We start from the raw sequence: 19771 nt of genomic DNA on the forward strand, positions 1-19771 counted from the left end.
TTGAAGGACCTAAGCGTCCTCAAGAAGTGCAGTCTGCTGTATCCCTTCTTGTAAACGGCTTTGCTGTTCTTTCTCCAGTCCAGTCTGTTGTCCAGGTGAACACCAAGGTATTTGTATTCCTCAACCACCTCCACTTCTTCTCCCATGATGGAAACAGTGTTTGACTCCACCCTGTTTCTTCTGAAGTCTAAAATCATCTCCTTTGTTTTGTTCACGTTCAAGGTCAGATGATTGTTTCCACACCATGCCACAAAGCGCTCCACCAGCTCTCTGTACTCAGCTTCCTGTCCATCTCTGATACACCCGACAACTGCAGTCATCTGAGTATTTCTGTAGATGACAGGTCTCTGACTTGTACTGGAAGTCTGAGGTGTACAGGGTGAAAAGGAATGGTGAGAGTACAGTCCCCTGTGGTGCTCCAATGTTACTGATTGCCTGGTTTGACATGCAGTTCTTCAGCCTCACAAACTGTGGTCTGTTTGTCAGGTAGTCTTTAATCCAGGCGATAGTTGAGGCCCCCACCTGTGTCTTCTGGAGTTTCTGGCAAAGTACATCAGGTTGAATTGTGTTAAATGCACTGAAGAAATCAAAGAACATGACCCTCACAGTGCTGCCTGCTTTGTCCAGATGACAGTGGGTTGGTTGAAGCAGCTGGATGATGGCATCTTCAACTCCAACTCCATGGCGATAAGCAAACTGCAGCGGGTCCTGATATGTTCTAGTTTGCTTATTCAGGTGGACCAACATGAGTCTCTCCAGGACCTTCATGATGTGGGATGTCAGGGCAACGGTCTGTAGTCGTCATTGACTGATGGGCGAGTTTTCTTTGGAACTGGAACAAGGCAGGATGTCTTCCACAGGACTGGAACCTTCTCCTGGGCCAGGCTGAGGTTGAAGAGGTGCTGCAGAATCCCACAGAGCTGCTCTGCACAGGCCTTCAGTACTCTGGGGCTGACACCATCTGGACCTGCAGCCTTGTTCCTGTTCAGTCTCTCCAGCTGCCTCTTCACCTGACTTCTAGAGACAGATAGGTGGGAGGGGGAGGTAACTGGGGCAGCAGCATCTCCTGACTTGGTTGAAGATGGATTTATAGAACCAGAAGAGTCCATGACTGCGTTAGAGGACAAAAGAGCTGGCGTGTGACAGGAAAATGTTGGATCAGAGGAGGATGGGATGTCTGATTGGCTGGGGACAGGCGAGAAGGATGCCGGGTTTGTTCCTGAACTGAACCTATTGAAGAACTTGTTCAGTTCATTGGCTGTATCCAGGCTGCCATCTGTGCAATCCTTCCTCTGCTTGAAGCCTGTGATCTTCTTCATCCCTGACCAGACATCTCTGATATTGTTCCTCTGTAGTTTGTTCTCCAGCTTCTTCCTGTATCCCTCCTTGCTGTCTCTGATCTTGATCTGCAGATATGTGCATTATGTTAGGACCTGGGTGAATGTGAAGGAGGATGCAACTATCAACAGCTGCCAGCAATCCTCAGGTTTATGGTAGAAAAACAAAAATAGGGGATACAGTAACATCAGAGAAACAGGATTATTTTATATCAAAATCAATGAGAAATACACACACAACAATGTATTTGATGACTAAAATTTGTTTTAAATGTGAGTGTTTAAGATTTGTTGTTGCACACTGCACAGAGGATATATTTCCTTACATCTACTTCAGACATGCAGCTTTAGCAAATGCAAATTCGTACAGCGAAGCGTTCAGGCTACAGGATGAGTTGAAAACGCATTCTTCAGTTAATTAAGGTCAGATCCGCCATCACTTTTTCACTATTACCTTCCAGCAGCATTGTTTTATTAAAAAATCAGAGGGCAGACATTAAAGCTCGGTATTTCCAAACCAAATAAAAACCAAAGCGCCGGTTCTATCCTCTAGAGGGCAGTAGATTCCTTTACGCAACTCCAAACCGATCAGAGGGGGCAGCCGTTGCCATGGAAACACAAACAAGAGGAGGCCGGTGGGAAAGGTTAGGAGAATTAGGCGCTAACAGCTAGTTAATTACCCCGGAGGAGGCAGCGGGGTCTTTCACAGCGTGGGAAATGATTCCAGGAATTCAGTAGATTCAGTCTGCGACAAAGAGAGACACACTTTCATCCTTTAAGCTAAAACAAAATGAATTATGCGCTGTGCTCCGAACAGACAGCACTCTCGAGAGATGTAGTGAAGTGGCTCCAAAGCCTGGCGCTGTCAGTTTACCCAAAGAATGTTCGCAGGTAAAAATCTAAAGATGTACAAGACATGTAGAAATGTGCACCAATGTTTTTGACCTATTTGCTGTTATTTTATCAAGTCTAGTGCTCTAAATGATCAATGATGGATAATTACGTCATTGACATGCATTTAGCAATGCAAATATAGTTAACAGCACACAGCATTCTAATTGTGTCATAGGTTTATATTTATATTACGTTATCAGTGAGTCAAACTTTTTTTTAACTCTTTAAAAGTGTCTTTATTAGTTTTAGATGATATTTTAAATTTTCGTTTCATGTCTGCTGTATGGAAGCCCATTCCTGCTACTCATAAAAATAAATAATTTAAAAAAATCTCATAATTATTAGATAGCCTAGTCAAAATTAGAGATAGTATCTCATTATGAGATACTATATCAAAATAATGAGATAACATCTTAAAGAGAGGAGCAGGTCACACCAGGGAACTACAATGAAAAAAGCTAGTCACAACACACTAAAAATCTCACACTAAATTCTATCTGTTACCGTTCACTTATATTGTTTATGCTAAGCTAAAGCAAACAGAATACTGCCAGATGATTGGACTGCTTACAAAAGGCTTTTTCTCATTTACCTAACTCTGGGGAGTACACAAACTGACTAATATCTCTTAAGAGTGGAATATCCACTCAGATATTTTCGGCATAATCTTTTGGCATCTGGACCACATCATAAACGGCTTAGCTAATATCGACACTTGGACCTCACTGTGGCGTACTTTTCAGAGAATACTCTGGTGGACAGTGGGCAATTTGATTGGAAATGAATGATTGGAAACTACATTATTGGGGCTGAAATGCTATTTTTAGCAAAAAAAAAATTTTGTTGTATTTTCATATCTAAGAAAATAAGAACAAGTTGTGACTTTTTAACACACAGCAGGTATCAAAGTACCTTGTCCTCATTTAAAAACGGTCGCTTGTGAAGTAATCTGTTATGCGAGAGAGTGTTCAAGATCAATCTGACAGATTACCAAACATCTGGCGTTTTGCCTCTGAAAAATAATCTGTTTTTTCAGGCTGAAAACAGATTTTTTTTTTAACTTTCAGAGATTTGTCCAATGGGTACCTTTTGGCAGAGATATTTTCTCACTATTATCCTCGAGATATTTCATTGAATTTATATGACAAAGGAGTATCATTGTCTGCCAAGCAGAAGAACTGGAGCCAGATACAACAGGTAAAGGGGGCAAATATCCAAACACACACATTCCTGCAAACATATCCTGTTGTGTGTGTTCAGATGACTTGTGATTGTAATTGGAGTCCAAAGCAAATGTTGGAATGATGTTCAACCATGACACACACACACACACACACACACACACACACACACACACACACACACACACACACACACACACACACACACACACACACACACACACACACACACACACACACACACACACACACACACACACACACACACACACACACACACACACACACACACACACACACACACTTCCCTCCAGCCCTCATTGGAATGGAGGCTCATTAATTTGTTTTAATATTTTTTATTGGGTTCAAAGTATGGACTGCATCAATTTTAAGCCTTTGCTTAAAGTGTTTTTATTTCAGTTTATGAAGAAGCATAATCTGCATCTATTGAAAGAGGCCATTGATGGAACAATCCACTGTAAACCAGGAGCAGCGGAGCTGCTGGTGCAGGAGGCGCACACCATCTTAACTAATCAAAGGTAAAATGTTCCTTATATCTCAGTAAAATGTAAAATGAGGAACACTTTAAAAGTATTAAAACTTTAATCCAGATCAGAATGAAAGATCAGATTTGGAGCAATCAAAAGCATAAAACTTTTGCATATTACAGTAAAGTGAAACCTAAAATGTAACAATGATAGCAGAGTCTTCTAGGCAGATGAACATTTCAAAGCCTCTTTTTGTCAGAGCTGCTGATGTTCGGTGTCGAGAGGTGCATTTCAGCGATGAAGAGTACCAGAAGCAGCTGCCCTCTGTGGCTCGCTCCACGGCCTCAAAGGCCATCAAGAACAACCTGACAGCTACAGAGATCACAGCCGAGCCCGACATATGCACAAATCAGAGAAAGGCACAAGTCATCCTCAGACGACACCTGCAGCTCAAAGCTGACGAAAAGATTCTAAATCCAGGTGATTTAGACGCAAACTGTCTTATCGAATGTTTTCAAAAGACATTGTGTTATAATCACAAAACAGGGATTGTAAACATAAAATATTTACATTTAGGGATCAAATAATGCGAACTGCTTTAAAGTTTTGTTTTGCTTGCAGAACGTTTTCAAGTTAAGCGTAATCGAAATCAGTTGGCAGCCGAACTCCCTAAAGGGTCCAGCCAGGATGAGGAGTACTGTAGAATTCCTTCATCTGGAAAGACGGGTTCCAGTAAGCAGCGACTTTTGGTTTTTTTCTCAGTTTTTAAAATATGCATCATCTGGAAGGCAGCATTATTGGGAGCCTAAGTCATGCCCATCTACTTCCGGCCCATGGTTCCCCGGAAGAACGAAAAAAAAAGAATGAAATCAACGGGGCTAAAAACACTATTTTCTAATTCCATGTGTTATGTGCCATGGATTTCACATATGATTTCTGGGAATTTTAAAGACACATTTTAATGCCAGAACATGCTTTTTTTTTCGAAAGGGGGGGAAACGCTATTTTAGGTTTCGTGAGAAAATGCATCCAGGACTACAAATGTGCATCCCCAAAGTGACATCATCGAACCAGACACGGAGAAGAGGAGAGGTAAAATGGCGGTACGTTCAGCGAACTTCAAATCCTTCCGTCAGAAGGAAAGAACCATAAATCTGACCTTGTCCTAAGTAGCAGCTTCGCTAGGTCAGAGATTCTGTGGTGACGTCATCTATGCGACATACTGACGTCTGATTTATAGTCATGATAATTACAAATTTTTACAAGCTGATAAAACTCACATTACATGACTGGCGTAGTTGAAACACATCATTACTTATCATTTAAATTGAATTACAACATATATGTGATTCTGGACGTAAGGCTAAGAGGTTTAGAAAATAGCTTTCATAGCCTCGGCGTTGACTTAAGTTCATTTTCTCTTTGTTCCGGAGACCCGTGAGCCAACTGGAAAGGGGTGGAGCTTAGGCTCCCCATGTGACCTAAGGTCTTTTGAACTGGAGTTACGATATAAAAGGTGCTGCTCTTGAATCAGGTCAGAATAGTCTGAGTCTCAGAAGTGATTTTAATTCCAAAGTAATCCCATAAAAGAAGCGGTCAGTGACATTTTCCTCCCATCTCAGCTGTGACTTTAGACTCTTAGCTCAGCAAATGATCCTCACAAGGTCTACTTGTGTGAAATATCTGAAAATTTAATTGTCCTTTTTGTCTCAACTAAATCAGTAAAGAAATCTCTACCTGCCATCTTTTGCCTTTAGGCACAAAATCATTACTAATAGAACATTTAGTTCACTTTGTAGAAAGTACGTCTACAGCTGAGTGATATTTATTCCCATTTTTTTTTGTTTTATCCTTTAACAGATTCGTCCACAAGAACTGGAACATCTGATTCCTTCAAGGAAATAAAAGTGAATCAGCCTGTCAGACACTCGCTGCTCGATTATTAAAGAGAAGTGAGTGGATAATATTCATTTTAATGTGGCATTAAAATATAAATGTGTCACTGATTCAATGTGTTTCCATGGCTGCTCATGCACAGCTCGTCTCTTTGGTTGAAGTTAAATATAATCTGCACTGAAGATCTCCGTTTTTGATTACTTAATGTCAGGAGTGCCTGTTATCATAAATGAGCTATGCCTGTTTCTAACAGGAGGTGGCAGCATTGTATCATACACAGAGCTTCCCTTTGCTCTTCTTTTTATCAGTTTAGCATCATTGTTACTATTTTTACAAACTACCTGTTCCAGACACAGAGTACACATCTTTCCTGCAATAAATATGACATTTGTTAGCTTATAATATTTAAATTTAGTTAATTCTTAACTGAAGACACCAACACAGGTAACCCTGAAAACTGGATGTTTATTAATCAATTTACAGTATTAAAAAATATTTTAGCACTGCCACACTTTTAGAAAGATATTAACGACAGCCAGTCTTCTAAGCCAGTGCTTATAATAAGAACACTTCAGAAAAATGCAAGCTCTCAAAAAACCCTCTATTGGCCCAGACATCAGAAACCTGTGTTTTTGTGCTTCAGCTTTTCACACACATTTACCTGATATACACACGCTAACTGCATGGTAGCTCTATTGCTTCAATGACAGAAGGTTGCAGGTTTGCAGGAGTGGCCGGTCATATTTCAGAGATAACAATTTAAAAAAAAGTTTCCCAGTGAACTTGCTCTTTAACATAAACAGTTAAAACTATCGTTTATTCTGAGTACCATTAAATGGATAATTTGCTATGTAGTTTGAGAACCTTGATTCTAAACACCTTACAGCATGGATAGATTACAATTTTAATCAGTTTATTTAAAAAAATGCATTTTAATTATTTACTTGATTCCTGGGATGAGAATCAGCTCCTCTAAATCTGAGACCATGGTCTTGATTCGGAAAAGGGTAGAATGCCTTCTCCGGGTCAGGGATGAGGTCCTGCCCCAAGTGGAGGAGTTTAAGTATCTCAGAGTCTTGTTCACGAGCGAGGGAAAGCTGGAGCACAAGATCAATAAGCACGTCCAACTGGGAGGAGGCCTAAAGGTAGACCCAGGACACATTGGAGGGACTGTGTCTCTCACCTGGCCAGGGAACGCCTTGGGATTTCTCCGGAAAAGCTGGCACAAGTGGCTGGGGAGAGGGAAGTCTGGGCCTCTCAACTTAGGCTACAGCCACCGCGACCCGACTCTGGATAAGCGGAAGAAAATGGATGGATGGATGGATGGATGGATGGATGGATGGATGGATGGATTGCAGTGAAAATAAAGTTTAGTGGTTGTGATCAAACATGGCTTATATGCATCTTTACAAATGAACTCGTCATCTATTTTTGGATGGGATTCTTAACACCAGGATGGATGGAAAACCTAAGCATTAGAACAGTACCTGAACTTTGACCTATTCCAGATTGCTTTGAACACAACTTGCCTCTTATCCGAGCGCTGCCTGTAGTTTCCTGACTTCTCATCTAATCCTGACTGAATTACATATATTACTAATAGTCAATTTAAGCTGAATACAATCTATAGTTTTAAGTTTTCAACTTGCTTTTATGCTAACAGATATGGCAAAGATGTACAGTATGCTGAACAATATTCTTTTTAATTTTATTTATTTTATCAACATCATCTCAATACCCTCATTTTGGCCTCACTTCCACAGATCCACCAGAAAATCACAATTAATTGTTGTTTGTGTTTTACATGTTTATGGAGCAGGAGAGTAGTTGTCTGTTATATTTTGTTCAGGCATTAAAAGCAGCTCCTAATAGCTTAATAGCTGATTAATAACTATAAACAGACTAGACATTTAACTTTTTCCTTTCAAAGGAACAAATTGTATTCATGCTATCAAACAAAAATGAAACAGGAAAAACTACACCATCTAAAACATAAACAGCACATTTTAGAGATATGTGGAGATATTTCTTTGTTGGGCCATCATTAAACATGCATCAGCTTTTCTGCTGATGTAAAATTTAACAGCCCAGGGAGACTTACCAGTGTGATCATTTGCATTAGCTACCTTAAGAAAACACAAGCCTTTAATTAAATTATGAAACACATTTGGCTCATCCTCTCAGTGTGTAGAGCATACATTTAATGAAGCTTTAAAATCTTACAAACTTTGAATTTAGGATTTTATAAATTAGATTTTTGAGCTAATGATTTGATTTTATGCTTTCGTTAGAACCCATTAACGGGTTTCTGGTAAAAACCCACAGATTGACTTGGACTGAGATCACTGTTGGTCTCAAACCTCAGAGCTCTCATGGACGTGTGGTGTACAGTACAGCTGAGCTGTGAAGTTCACAAAAGATGGGTGACAGGACGATAAGTGGTTCTGGCAGACTGCCCAGCTTCTCATGAGGTCTGAGTGCTGCTACTTTAGAGCTAGAACAATGCTGCAGTGAAATGATCTCCACATTCTCAAATGACTCGGGGCTAATGTTTGCATGGGGTGACCCTCTGCAGGCAACCCCGGCTGCTCTGTAATCTGTATTCCATGTGGGGTTTTTTTGGGGGGCCTTTTTTGCAACTTCAGCAAATCGTACATCCAAAAAAGACAACTGCCAACAAATGTAAAAGAGAAATAAATCAACAGCTCTGTGAGTAAATACCAAACCGTTACAGATTGGACCTTTTAAGAACATAAAGTATCTAATTTATCTATTCGCTTTTTATAGCAGTTAATGGTTTCCCACTTCCTCCCTCTAGGAGCTGAAAACCTGACCTTCTTAATCTTTCAGTGCCTTTTGATTTCCCTCAGCTCGACTGGGCGTGAACACACATCAGCACTTAAGATGGAGTGCACTGTCGCCTGTTGACTCCTGCAGGCCCGGTAATGAACATCAGAGTTTGGATTTTCTGTGTTGATCTTTGCCTTCAGAAAGATTTTAAATGCTGCATTGTAAAAACTAAACTAACAAGAAGTAGCGTAAGCTGCTTTACATAACAAGTGCCTTCCACCATTACAGGGCGGTGTTTATATTTATTCTACGGCAACAAGCCTCTCCGACTGGGCAATATCTAAGGCCTGGTTGCTGTGGTAACCAAAGCCCATATACTGGAGGGCGACCAGGAAGCACTAATAAGCTTAGAGTGAGGTTCTCTGGGTCTTTCTGTCGGTCATCAGCACAAGCAGTTATTCAGGATGTCAAGCAGCAAATGCATAGAAAAAACTGTGCGTGCACATTAGTATAAAGGTCTAAAAACTGTGACTCATTTAGCTACTTAAGATTCAAATAATGCAAATGAAAACTGATAATGCCAGTAAAATAATGTCATTAACTAACACAGTGCTTTAAAATGCCCTGAGAAAGTGTTTCACCATCTGCTGGTTTTTGCCTTTCAGCTTCATGGCACCCAGTGTAGAGGAATCTTTAGCAGAGAAGGAGAAGGGATGAAGCAGGATGAGGGAGGGGGTGGGGTGGGCAATGCAGAGCAGCCTGACTAGCCTGGAGCTTTTATTGTGGAGCTTTGGAAGCTGAGGATTCCCCCCAGGAAAAAAAGCCCTCCCCTATCGTTCCCTGCAGTAAATCCCTTATCTAGTAGCAAAACAACAAGCTGATCAGTGGGTATCCAGGACAAGAGCTAGCTTTGAGTGTCTGCACATTAGCATAACAGCTGTGTGAGGAGTCATGTATGACATTTACTATAAAATATTTATTTCACGTTATAATTTGAACACAAAATAAAACATTTTCCCCATAAATCCAAATGTAGCTATACTTTTTCTAACAGTTCTTGGCAAAGATGGATGCTGGGCGTCTTTCTGCTTCTGTTACACAAAAGAAGACAAAATACAATAGGGCGTAGCATTCTGGTATGTGCACAGGCATGTTGATGGCCTTATGAGTGTAAACAAACCGGGAAAACAAATTACAATTGCAGAGAAGAAGCTGATTTGGGTGTAAAGTGTTAAACACGTATATATGTCGATGGTTAAACAACATGTGATCCCAAAAAGGATGGAAAATATACAGGGATACATTAAATAAAGACGACGGGGACCAGTATGTGGAGAAAAGCAGCATTATAAACAGTTTGGATCCAAATGAAAGACCTAAGACTGGAGCACCGATGACAACTTGTTGCCGCCACAGCTCTGCATTATGCACTTTCAGCATTTTTTGTGGTGTGAGCGGATGGAAAATGTCCAGATCAGTGGTAAACGTTTCATTTGCTGGTTTTTCTAGTAAATCGATCAAAACTGTCTCACCTGGCAGCAGCCAGATCTCTATGTGTAGCCCCGCCCCGTGTCGAGTCTACACATTTTGATCATGAATCTCTGCAGCAGAAACTGTCTGAAAGAGGGAGGGATATCTGGTAGAATATTTTTAGCTGATTGGAGGACGTGCAGGTAGCACTGCAATGGCTACCATATTTTATCTTTAGCCAATTGCAGTAACAACTAAAATTATGTTTACCATGCGCACCTGGAAAACAACAATTTGCTCAAGCTTCATTCATTCACTCATGAGGCAATTACCATGTCTTCGGGTGATTTCTCCCGGTTTTGTCACGTTGAGAGGATGGTTTGGACCCAAAATGCAGTAACCCAGGTTGACACGAGGCAGAAGTGGATATGAAGTAAAAATCCTTTATTTTTAGGAGGCTGGGCATAAATCCAAAGGCAAACACTGGCAAAAAGGCAAAACAGAAGCTCTTTCATGAGCAAGATCAGGAGAACACTCGAGACGGACAAAACAACACTGACAACGACAATGGACCGACAAGACACAGAGACAAGACAGGGCTTAAATACACTGGGGCATAATGGGAGGCAGATGAGCTGCAGGTGTGTGGAGTGTGGGGGGAGGACCAGGTGAAAGCAATGACTTATCAGGGAAGAAACTAACATGACCTAAGAGTGAACATAAAAACAGAAAAGTAACCATATAACTAAAATTCTAAAGGGAAGGAGAACTACAAAAACCATTGGGACAAAACATATTAAAGAGACTAATAAAAATGAAAAGCTGAAACTATAAACACTGCAGAGGGGTGACTGGAGAAGACTAAAGGAACACAGGAGACACATAAATGTCTTCTTCTTCAGCCTTCAGAGAGTACAGACGCTTTTTTCTCAGCTCCCTTATCGGCTTCCCCAAGGCTCTTGTCCTGTCTGCCTACAGAGCACTTCTCTGCATTTCTCCTGAAACCACTACTCTTTTTTGGAAATATGGACTTAATTAATTGGTCATTCAACGTGATTGACAAAATTTTCTCTACGATGAGAACGGAGAAGGGGGCTCCCACCTGTCCCGAGGGGACATTCGCATCGGGATATGCACTCGATTCTTGGGAGGTCTGGCGAATCGTGTGCCTCTCTCAGCTGTCCATCGAGGACGTGGAAGATTTGTGGATATGCGGCCTAATGATCACTGGATTTCTTCTGATTGGAGTGGGAGGATATCTGGTTTTCTGGAAATTTGGGAAGACGGGAGCGATTGGAGTGCGACCCGTACCCACGGAATGTGCCGCTCGTGCGGTGACCTCACAGACTGGGACGTTACTCGAGGTGAACCGTAAGCTGGACAATGTCCTTGCGGCGTTGCCTGTGTTAGTGCACAAGATGGATTTGATCTCGGAGAGGGTCGCCGGACGATGCGGGGATGTGGAATGTAAGATTGGCTTCACTGGTGGACATGAATGACCACTTAGAGACTACAAGACGGAGAGGAAGACTATCTCTGTCTGCCCTAAACAAAGTTATGTTTATCCTTATCTGACGCCATAGCAGCCTCTCAAGGCTGCCTCAACACACCCCCACAAAAAGGAGGAATGCCGACAGATGCTGTGTCCCGACCTTCACCCTCTTCCTTCAGATTCTGCAGGAACTTCAATGTGCTCTCTGTTCCTTATCTCTCCCTCCCACCTGCTGGTCTGCAGCTGGTCGATGCGCCGCAGTGGCAGCTCCCACTGGAGGCTTCAGGATCCCGCCCACCCCCACCTCCCCATCGGACTCTGATGTTGTATACGTGCTGTCTGTGCTTCCATGTCGGGTGTTTTTTTGCATTAGAGTGCTACACCCTGCTGGTGTAACCCTGTTAATGCCCCCCCCCCCCCCCCCTGAACTTTCCTCATGTAACACCCTTTTCATCTAACTATTAAGGTAGCGCGACTCATGTTGCGAATGACCGCAGTCACCAATTCTTGTTATGTGTCTTACCCACGTATGTCTGATCTTTGAATTGTGTGTGCTGAAACTGAATTTCATTTCTCTGTATGTCCTGCACATGTGGAGAATATGACAATAAATGACTTTGACTTTTTTTTTTTGACTTTAAATGAGATGCAGACAAAGGACACATGAGGGCGCTATGAAACACAAAAGGAGAACCTGGAGTGGAAACTGGAGGGGCTGGGGAACAAAAGGACACAGCTCTTTATAAGCCTGGTGGGCCCCCCTAACTCCCACCCTACAGCACAGTGCTGACATACGAGTGGATCGGCCTATTTTGGCGTGGGGCTCAGATGGTTTGAACTGAAGCGGTACAAGATGGATTCTTCCGAGTTTGGAAAACTCTAAATCTCACAAGAATTTATCTTGCAGCGCAAAGTTAAAAGTTGTCACCCATTGAAGTGTAGCAGGAGAAATTGTCACGATGGGTGGAAGTTTCTTTACCCACATGAAATAATCACACACTGAGACTAAGGTAAGAAAATACAAAAATGTTTATTGTAAAAGAAACTAAAAAAGGAAAACTAAGGGCGCTGTTCCAAATGGGACAGGATGAGACTCCGAGTCTAAAATAGAAGAGTAAACCGGGGTGAGAACAGGAAACTGAGAACCAAGAAATAAACTAGATAATGAAAGTGGAGTGGTCTTAAGGTTCTGAGTTGTAATAATGACTGAAGGGGGAGGCAAGTCAGGTCTGTGCAGGGAAATGTCCGGTGGAGAAGAGCAGTTGGTGGTTGTGGATGATCCAGGGTAGGCGGACGCGGTTCCTCCCCCTCCTGCTACAATTCCCGCGGATTACACCCCCCGGGGCTGAATCAATCACCAGTGGAGTTTTCACCGGCCTGATCCCCCCCCCCCCCCCCCCCAACCCCCCACCCCCCAATACAGCTGCTCGAGCCCCCCCCCCCGCCACGTGTCTTTCCCCGACCACGGACACGGTGACCCGGAACATCTGACAAGGTAAGGGCTGGATGGGCTGCTTGTGTAACCACGTCGTCAGACTTCCTGTTACTGCGTGCTGAAGTCACGCTTTCCGTCTCGCTAGAAGACTGCAGATCATCCTCAAAAAGGAAATATTCTTCCTCCGAATCCGAATCTGCCAGTACTACACGAAGAGCTTCGTCAGCAATACCACTCGCTCGCTCTCACCCGCTCTGACAACCCCCGCGGCTTTGCGACTGGTGGGCGGGGTTCAAGCGCTAAATAATCCATAAATTTGAATAGTAACACACCCACAAATGCTGCTTGGATTGAAGTTACAGGTGTCTGCCACCCCGCTGTGTAACGTATTAACTGCATGAGGGCTCATTTCTGCTGCTGTGGCTTATTAAATCCAACATTGCTGCTTGTCGCAATTCTGCGACTTTGGCGCTTAAAGGGTTAAGCCTCTTGGCCTCCTTTAAATATGCCAGATTTTTATGGTCCGTCCACATGAGTATGGGATGTTCAGTTCCTTCCAGCCAATGACGCCACTCTTCTAAAGCCATCTTAATGGCCAGCAACTCCTGGTCCCCCACATCGTAATTTTGTTCTGCCGAGGTTAGGCGCCGGGAGAAAAGGGCACACGGGTGAAGAGCATCAGAGGAGGAGGAGAACTGAGACAAGACTGCACCAACACCAGTGTCGGAAGCATCCACCTCTAACGTGAACTGGGAACTGGGGTCAGAACGGGTGAGAACTGGAGCTTGAGTGATCCTGTCTTTCAGGGTCTTGAAGGCCAGGTTGGCTTCTGGGGTCCAGGAGAAAGGTACTTTAATGGAGGTGATTTGTGTGAGAGGAGTGGTGATACTACTGTAGTTCTTTATGAACCGGTGATAGAAGTTGGCGATGCCCAAAAAACCGTTGTAGCTGTTTACGTGATGTTGGGGTAGGCCACTCCTTAACAGCAGTGATCTTGTCTGGGTCTGCCTTCAACTGCCCCCTCTCTAGGTCAAAACTGAGGAATTTGACTGAATTGGAGTGAAACTTGCACTTCTCGGCTTTGACGTACAGGTGATTCTCGAGGAGCCGTTGAAGTATGGGGCGAACGTGGTGACGGTGTTCATTGATGGACCTGGAAAAGACGAGGATAGCGTCTAGATGTACTGTAACAAATTTGTTGATGAAGCCGCTGAGAACCGAATTGACCAGGGACTGGAAAACTGCAGGGGCATTTGTGAGGCTGAATGGCATAACCAGATACTCAAAGTGTCTGAGAGGGGTCTTGAAGGCGGTTTTCCATTTGTCTCCATCCCGGATCCAGACTAAGTGGTAAGCGTTACGAAGGTCTAGTTTTGTAAACATGAAGGTGTCACTAACCGGGTCGAAGGTGGATGAGAGCAGGGGAAGTGGGTACTTATTTTTGACAGTGATGTGGTTTAACTCACAATAATCGATGCAAGGACGTAAGGATCCATCCTTCTTGGAGATGAAGAAGAATCCGGCTCACAGAGGTGAAGTGGATGGTCTGACGATACCAGCGGAAAGGGACTCTGAAATGTAATTGGTCATTGATTCCCGTTCTGGTTTAGAAAGATGGTACAACCTGCTGGAGGGTAAGGTGGCGTCGGGAAGAAGGTCAATACACATGTCAAAAGGTTTGTGGGGTGGTAGAGATGAAGTGTGGTCCTTGCTGAAAACCTGCAGAAGGTCGTGGTACTCAGGGGGAATTCCAGACAGATCGGGTGGCTCCGAGGTCTTGGACATGGGTTTTTTTACAGGGATGGAAGCAGATAACATGCATTGTGACAAACAGAAACTACTCCAGGTGGTGATGTTTCCTGACCTCCAGTCGATCTGAGGGTTGTGGATTGTCAGCCATTCATGGCCCAGGACGACAGGTGACTGAGGAGAGGGAAAAACAAAAAAGGAAATGATTTCACTGTGGTTACCAGAGACCAGTAGATTGATGGGAACGGTTTGGTGGGTGATGGTGGTGAGTGAGTTTCTGTCCAGAGAGGATGCACGTAGAGGCGTGGCACGGGGCACTGTGGGAATGTCCAGCTGCTGCACGACCATCTGATCCAACATGTTGCGTTCACAACCTGAGTCCAATAAAGCAGTGGTGGGAAAAGTTATTTGATTAAATGAAATGGTACAGGTTATTGAACTCAGGGGTTTGTGACTTGAGGTGCCACCCACCAGTAACCCCGGAACTGCTGGTGGGCTTGATCTTTTGGCCAAACGGGGCAAAACAAGATTATGTGGCCAGCTTGACCACAATAAAGGCAGAGACCAGCTGACCTGCGTCTCTGCTTCTCTTCAGGGGTTAGCTGGGCTCGCCCAATCTGTGTGGGCTCAACAGAAATAGCTTGTGGGGAATTCAGCTCTGGGGTTCTTGTGGGATGATCAGGAACTGGGGCTGGTGGCAAATACTGGAGGGGCTTTTGTCTATTCCTTAGGCGTTTCTCGATTCGGGTGGCTAAGTCTATGAGGGCTTCAAGGTTCTCAGAATCCTGACAGTAGGCTAATTGGTCATGGATGCCATCAGTTAGAGCCTGTGAAAAAGCAGCTCTAAGAGAGGCATCATCAAGAGTGAAAATTGAGGCCGGGGTTCTGAATTCAATGGCGAACTCAGCTACTGAGAGTTTTCCCTGGCGTAAACTCAAGATCTGTTTGGCCAATTCTGTGGGGTTCTCTGGAGTATCGAATATTAGATTGAATTCAGACAAAAATTTGGCAAGGGGACCAAGTAGGAAACCAGGCTAGCGGCGTATCGGGCGATCTTTCAAAAGTCAGCTGGCCTAGTAACAAAAAACTCCGGCATTTGCCGGGCTCACCAGAGAAGGTGTCCGGTGTTGGAGACTCTGCAATCCGGAAATGACCCGAGGCGGCGGAACTGGAAGTGACGGCAGGGACGGTGCTGCAGGAGTGACTGCATTATGAGGTAACAAGCTAAGCTGACTCTCCAGCTGACGATTGACTGCATCGATATGGATTAAGTGTTGATTTGTGAGGGTTAATTGTTCAAGTGCGGACTGGATGGATCTTTCATGCTGTGCTAAGGTGTCAACTAATAATGGCGGAAGTGATTCAGTCGTGGGATTTGTCTTATGGCCGGTTGATTCTGTCATGATGGGTGGAAGTTTCTTTACCCACATTAAAGAATCACACACGGAGACTAAGGTAAGAAAATAAAAAAATGTTTGTTGTAAAAGAAACTAAAAAAGAAAAACTAAGGGCGCTGTTCCAAACAGGACAGGATGAGACTCCGGGTCTAAAACAGAAGAGTAAACCGAGGTGAGAACAGGAAACAGAGAACCAAGAAATAAACTAGATAATGAAAGTGGAGTGGTCTTACGGTTCTGAGTTTTAATAATGACTGAATCGGGAGGCAAGTCAGGTTTGTGCAGGGAAATGTCCGGTGGAGAAGAGCAGTTGGTGGCTGTGGATGATCCAGGGCAGGTGGAGAGCGGGCGGCCACAGGAGTTAAGCGACGTTGAGGTGACAGCACACTCCAGGCAGGTAAGAACAGCGACGAGGATCTAGGACATGAACTGTGGTGGACAAGGAAGGCAGCATATGCACAAGTCTGAAACACGATTTCAGAACTAATCTGACAGGACAGGGCGTGGCTAGAGGTTACCCCACGAGAGAGTATCAACCGGCGCTGAAGTGTGGCAACACCGCTCCTTAAATCCACTGGCCATGCTGATGGGAAATCAGCTGCAGCTGTGACTCTCTGACATGCCCACCTGCAAAACACTTGGAGGAGCAAAACAAGAAGACAGCAGAACCATGACAGAAATTGTGTTGTCAATGGGCCCACATTAGCTTACCGGTGTGTGTGTGTTGTGTGTGCTGTGTGTGTGTGTGCATTCTGCAAATGCAGGAAAAATCTTCGAACAGGGGCAGGGTCTCCAGAAGCGCTCACAGGTCATCCACAGCCATATGTTGCTTTAAAATCTCAAAAACAAATAAAACACCATTAAAACCACCACCAAGGGATTTTTCTTGTTCCTTCATGGTCTATAAATTTAAAAATCCTGGACGAGCCCCATTTATGCTACTACCCCAGCAGGAGATGGTAGAAATGTGAAGGAGGGGATAACAAAAACTTGATAGTGGAATTTCCACCTTTATTCCCCTGGCCATCACGTGTTGCACAACACATAAATGATTTACCATGGCTGTGTAATATGACAGATCAAATGGGTTATAAGATCAATTTAAGCCGCAAGAACGAGACTGGGTGGGCTGTTTACAATAGTAACAAGCAACAGTAAGGACTCGTAGGGCGCCAATGGGGTGGCTACGATGGTGATGATGTCACGATCACGAGCTCTATTTTTAAGGCGTCTTGTATTTTTAGTCGAGTTTCATTGAAATTTACCAATTGTTTCTCATATTTACTTTTTTATACCTTTTGTACATGTCCCGGTGTAGCAGCCCCAGCAGGGAAGCCCAGAGTGCCTCTCCACATCCACTTTTGTCCTCAGCCCCTAGAAATATAATCTCTCCAGAGTGTCTTGGTTAACCCGTGGATCTCCTGCAAACATGACATACCTGAAACACTTCCACTTAATGTGAAGGACCATTTGAATTTCTGAGATACTCAATTTATGTGTGAGGCTGAACCTAGGACCCCAGTGGCAGGAGCTCATTTCAGCTTCCTTTATTTAAAATCTTGTTGTTTCATTCATAACCCAAAGCTCTTGAGCACATGTGAAGTTTGGAACACTGATTAATTTACATGAATTTCATTCAGACTTAAGCCCAGTTCACACGGCAGGATTTTAAATGGCAAATTAACTGAGAAACCATTCACTTGTTATTTATGAAATATGATTAGTCACATCAACATACATGCAGGCTGAATGAGAAAGTTCTACTCATATTTCCTGCATTAAGTGTTGTCGGAAAATAGAAGGTGGATTTCAAAGCCAATCACAAATGTCAAATCAGCATTCATGGACTCATCCATCCTGGTTCACGACAAGGAAAGCTGTTGTCTGTTTAGTGTCCAGGAGAGAGCAGAGCCTGTCTTGACAAGTAGAAGCTAACATTAGCATTAGCAACTCCACCACATGGCAGAACTCCTCCAGGCTTTTGTTATTTGTGGAGATAAAACATCAGCATTACAAAGCTAAGTCAGTAGTAGAGTCGTGTTGCTGTCAGCCATTTAGAGGCAAGATGTCTTAATATCAGGAAATAAACCTCAGAAACCTGCCGCGTTCTCCTCCCCTCCGTCCTTATAGCTTCTGTCACCTTCCATCACCTTGCTTTCTGATTGGCTGCACATCACATTGAACAGGCAGCCCATTTGTTTGTCTTTAAAATTGGATCAAGACAATCCAAAACATTCAATTGTCCCGATTTGTGGTTGTAGCCGTCCTGACATCCTGATATGTTTGTCTACTTTGGAGACTTCTGCACCATTGATTATGAGTGCATTTCCATCTTCCCCCTTTATGTTCCAGAGACTTTGATTGCATGATTCAGTATCCAATGAGCTCTGCTGTTTGGCTAGTTGCTAAACATTTATTTCTAAATTTAAACTATTATCTCTCTGAGTTTTTTTTTTGGCATTTATTGTGAGATTTAAATCAATGCCTTGATTTACCACAGGTGGGATGGATTATCTTGGTAAAGAAAACATGCTCACTAACACACATGCACAGATTTCAGAACAATATTTGAGAGTCATGGGTCTTTTGTGCATGTAGAAAAAGTTTCATATGTTTGAGTTGAGCTCATGTAAAATGGGAGCAAAAACAAAAGTGTTGCATTTATATTTTTGTTCAGTGTCAATGTGGCAGGCCAGGGCTGCGCAGTGACGCAGTGGTTAGAGCTGTTGCCTTGCAGCTAGAGAAGGTTCTGGGTTCACTTCCCGGCCTGGGGTCTTTCTGCATGAAGTTTGCATGTTCTCCCTGTGCATGCGTGGGTTCTCTCCGGGTACTCCGGCTTCCTCCCACAGTCCAAAAACATGACTGTTAGGTTGATTGGTCTGTCCAAATTGTCCTTAAGTGTGAGTGTGTGCATGGTTGTTTGTCCTGTGTGTCTCTGTGTTGCCCTGTGATGGACTGGCTCTGTGTCCAGGGTGTGCCCCGCCTGATTGCCCATTGACCGCTGGAGATGGACACCAGCCCCCCTGCGACCATATATGGACAAGCGGGTTCAGACAATGGATGGATGGATGGATGGATGGATAGGTCTATGTGACATTCCTGCTTTAAAACAAATACAGAAAACTGCCCATGACATGATTGAGGCGGAGCATTTCTTGGATCAATGAGAAAGCATCACATAATTTCTGTTAACTTTAATTACATTATGTATTCAGCTTTTAGCTTCAATGATGCCTTTGGATGTTTCTGGATGAATAGAAAAAAGTACTTTTTTTTTAAATAAACTCACGAAGGGTCAGCCTCAGGCGTAAACAAAAAAAAGTGGCTTCTCCAGCTCCTGAAGTCACTATGGCTAAATGTTTAGTGACTTGATACAGGACTTGTTACTGTACTTTGTTACAGCCTCTCTGCAGCAGAAGTAACAAATAAAAAGACAGGAATATTTCTGTAAGACATAAAAAAATAGATGAAATATATAATATTGCCAGAGTTCTACTTATTTTTTATTCAATAGTCATGCACAATTGTTGTAAACACCAGGCAACAGTGGGCCTACAGTCATGTATGGCTGCTGAGAAACCTGGATCTTTCAAATATAGGGCTGCTCCCCACTCCAGTTCTAATCTAAATACACAAATAAGT

General features: G+C 43.3%; 1 protein-coding gene across 1 annotated transcript; it reads left to right on the plus strand.

Moving 5' to 3' along the window:
- Positions 1 to 2078: 2078 nt before the first annotated feature.
- Positions 2079 to 5906, plus strand: spata4 (spermatogenesis associated 4). The gene is made up of 6 exons (XM_054739285.2): positions 2079 to 2228; positions 3299 to 3428; positions 3833 to 3951; positions 4160 to 4380; positions 4522 to 4632; positions 5761 to 5906. Exons 1-6 carry the CDS (start codon positions 2128 to 2130, stop codon positions 5844 to 5846), a joined length of 768 nt encoding a protein of 255 aa, XP_054595260.1. The 5' UTR covers positions 2079 to 2127; the 3' UTR covers positions 5847 to 5906.
- Positions 5907 to 19771: the final 13865 nt, after the last annotated feature.

Source organism: Nothobranchius furzeri, chromosome 1 (assembly GCF_043380555.1).
Source record: "Nothobranchius furzeri strain GRZ-AD chromosome 1, NfurGRZ-RIMD1, whole genome shotgun sequence".
Classification (NCBI taxonomy): Eukaryota; Metazoa; Chordata; class Actinopteri; order Cyprinodontiformes; family Nothobranchiidae; genus Nothobranchius; species Nothobranchius furzeri.

Excerpts from the sequence above, each read along its gene's own strand:
- spata4 (XM_054739285.2), top strand. The coding sequence starts at position 2,128 with ATGAATTATGCGCTGTGCTCCGAACAGACAGCACTCTCGAGAGATGTA. Across the intron at positions 2,229-3,298 it reads TACCCAAAGAATGTTCGCAG|AGATTTGTCCAATGGGTACC; the intron begins GTAAAAATCTAA and ends TTTAACTTTCAG. Across the intron at positions 3,952-4,159 it reads ACCATCTTAACTAATCAAAG|AGCTGCTGATGTTCGGTGTC; the intron begins GTAAAATGTTCC and ends TCTTTTTGTCAG.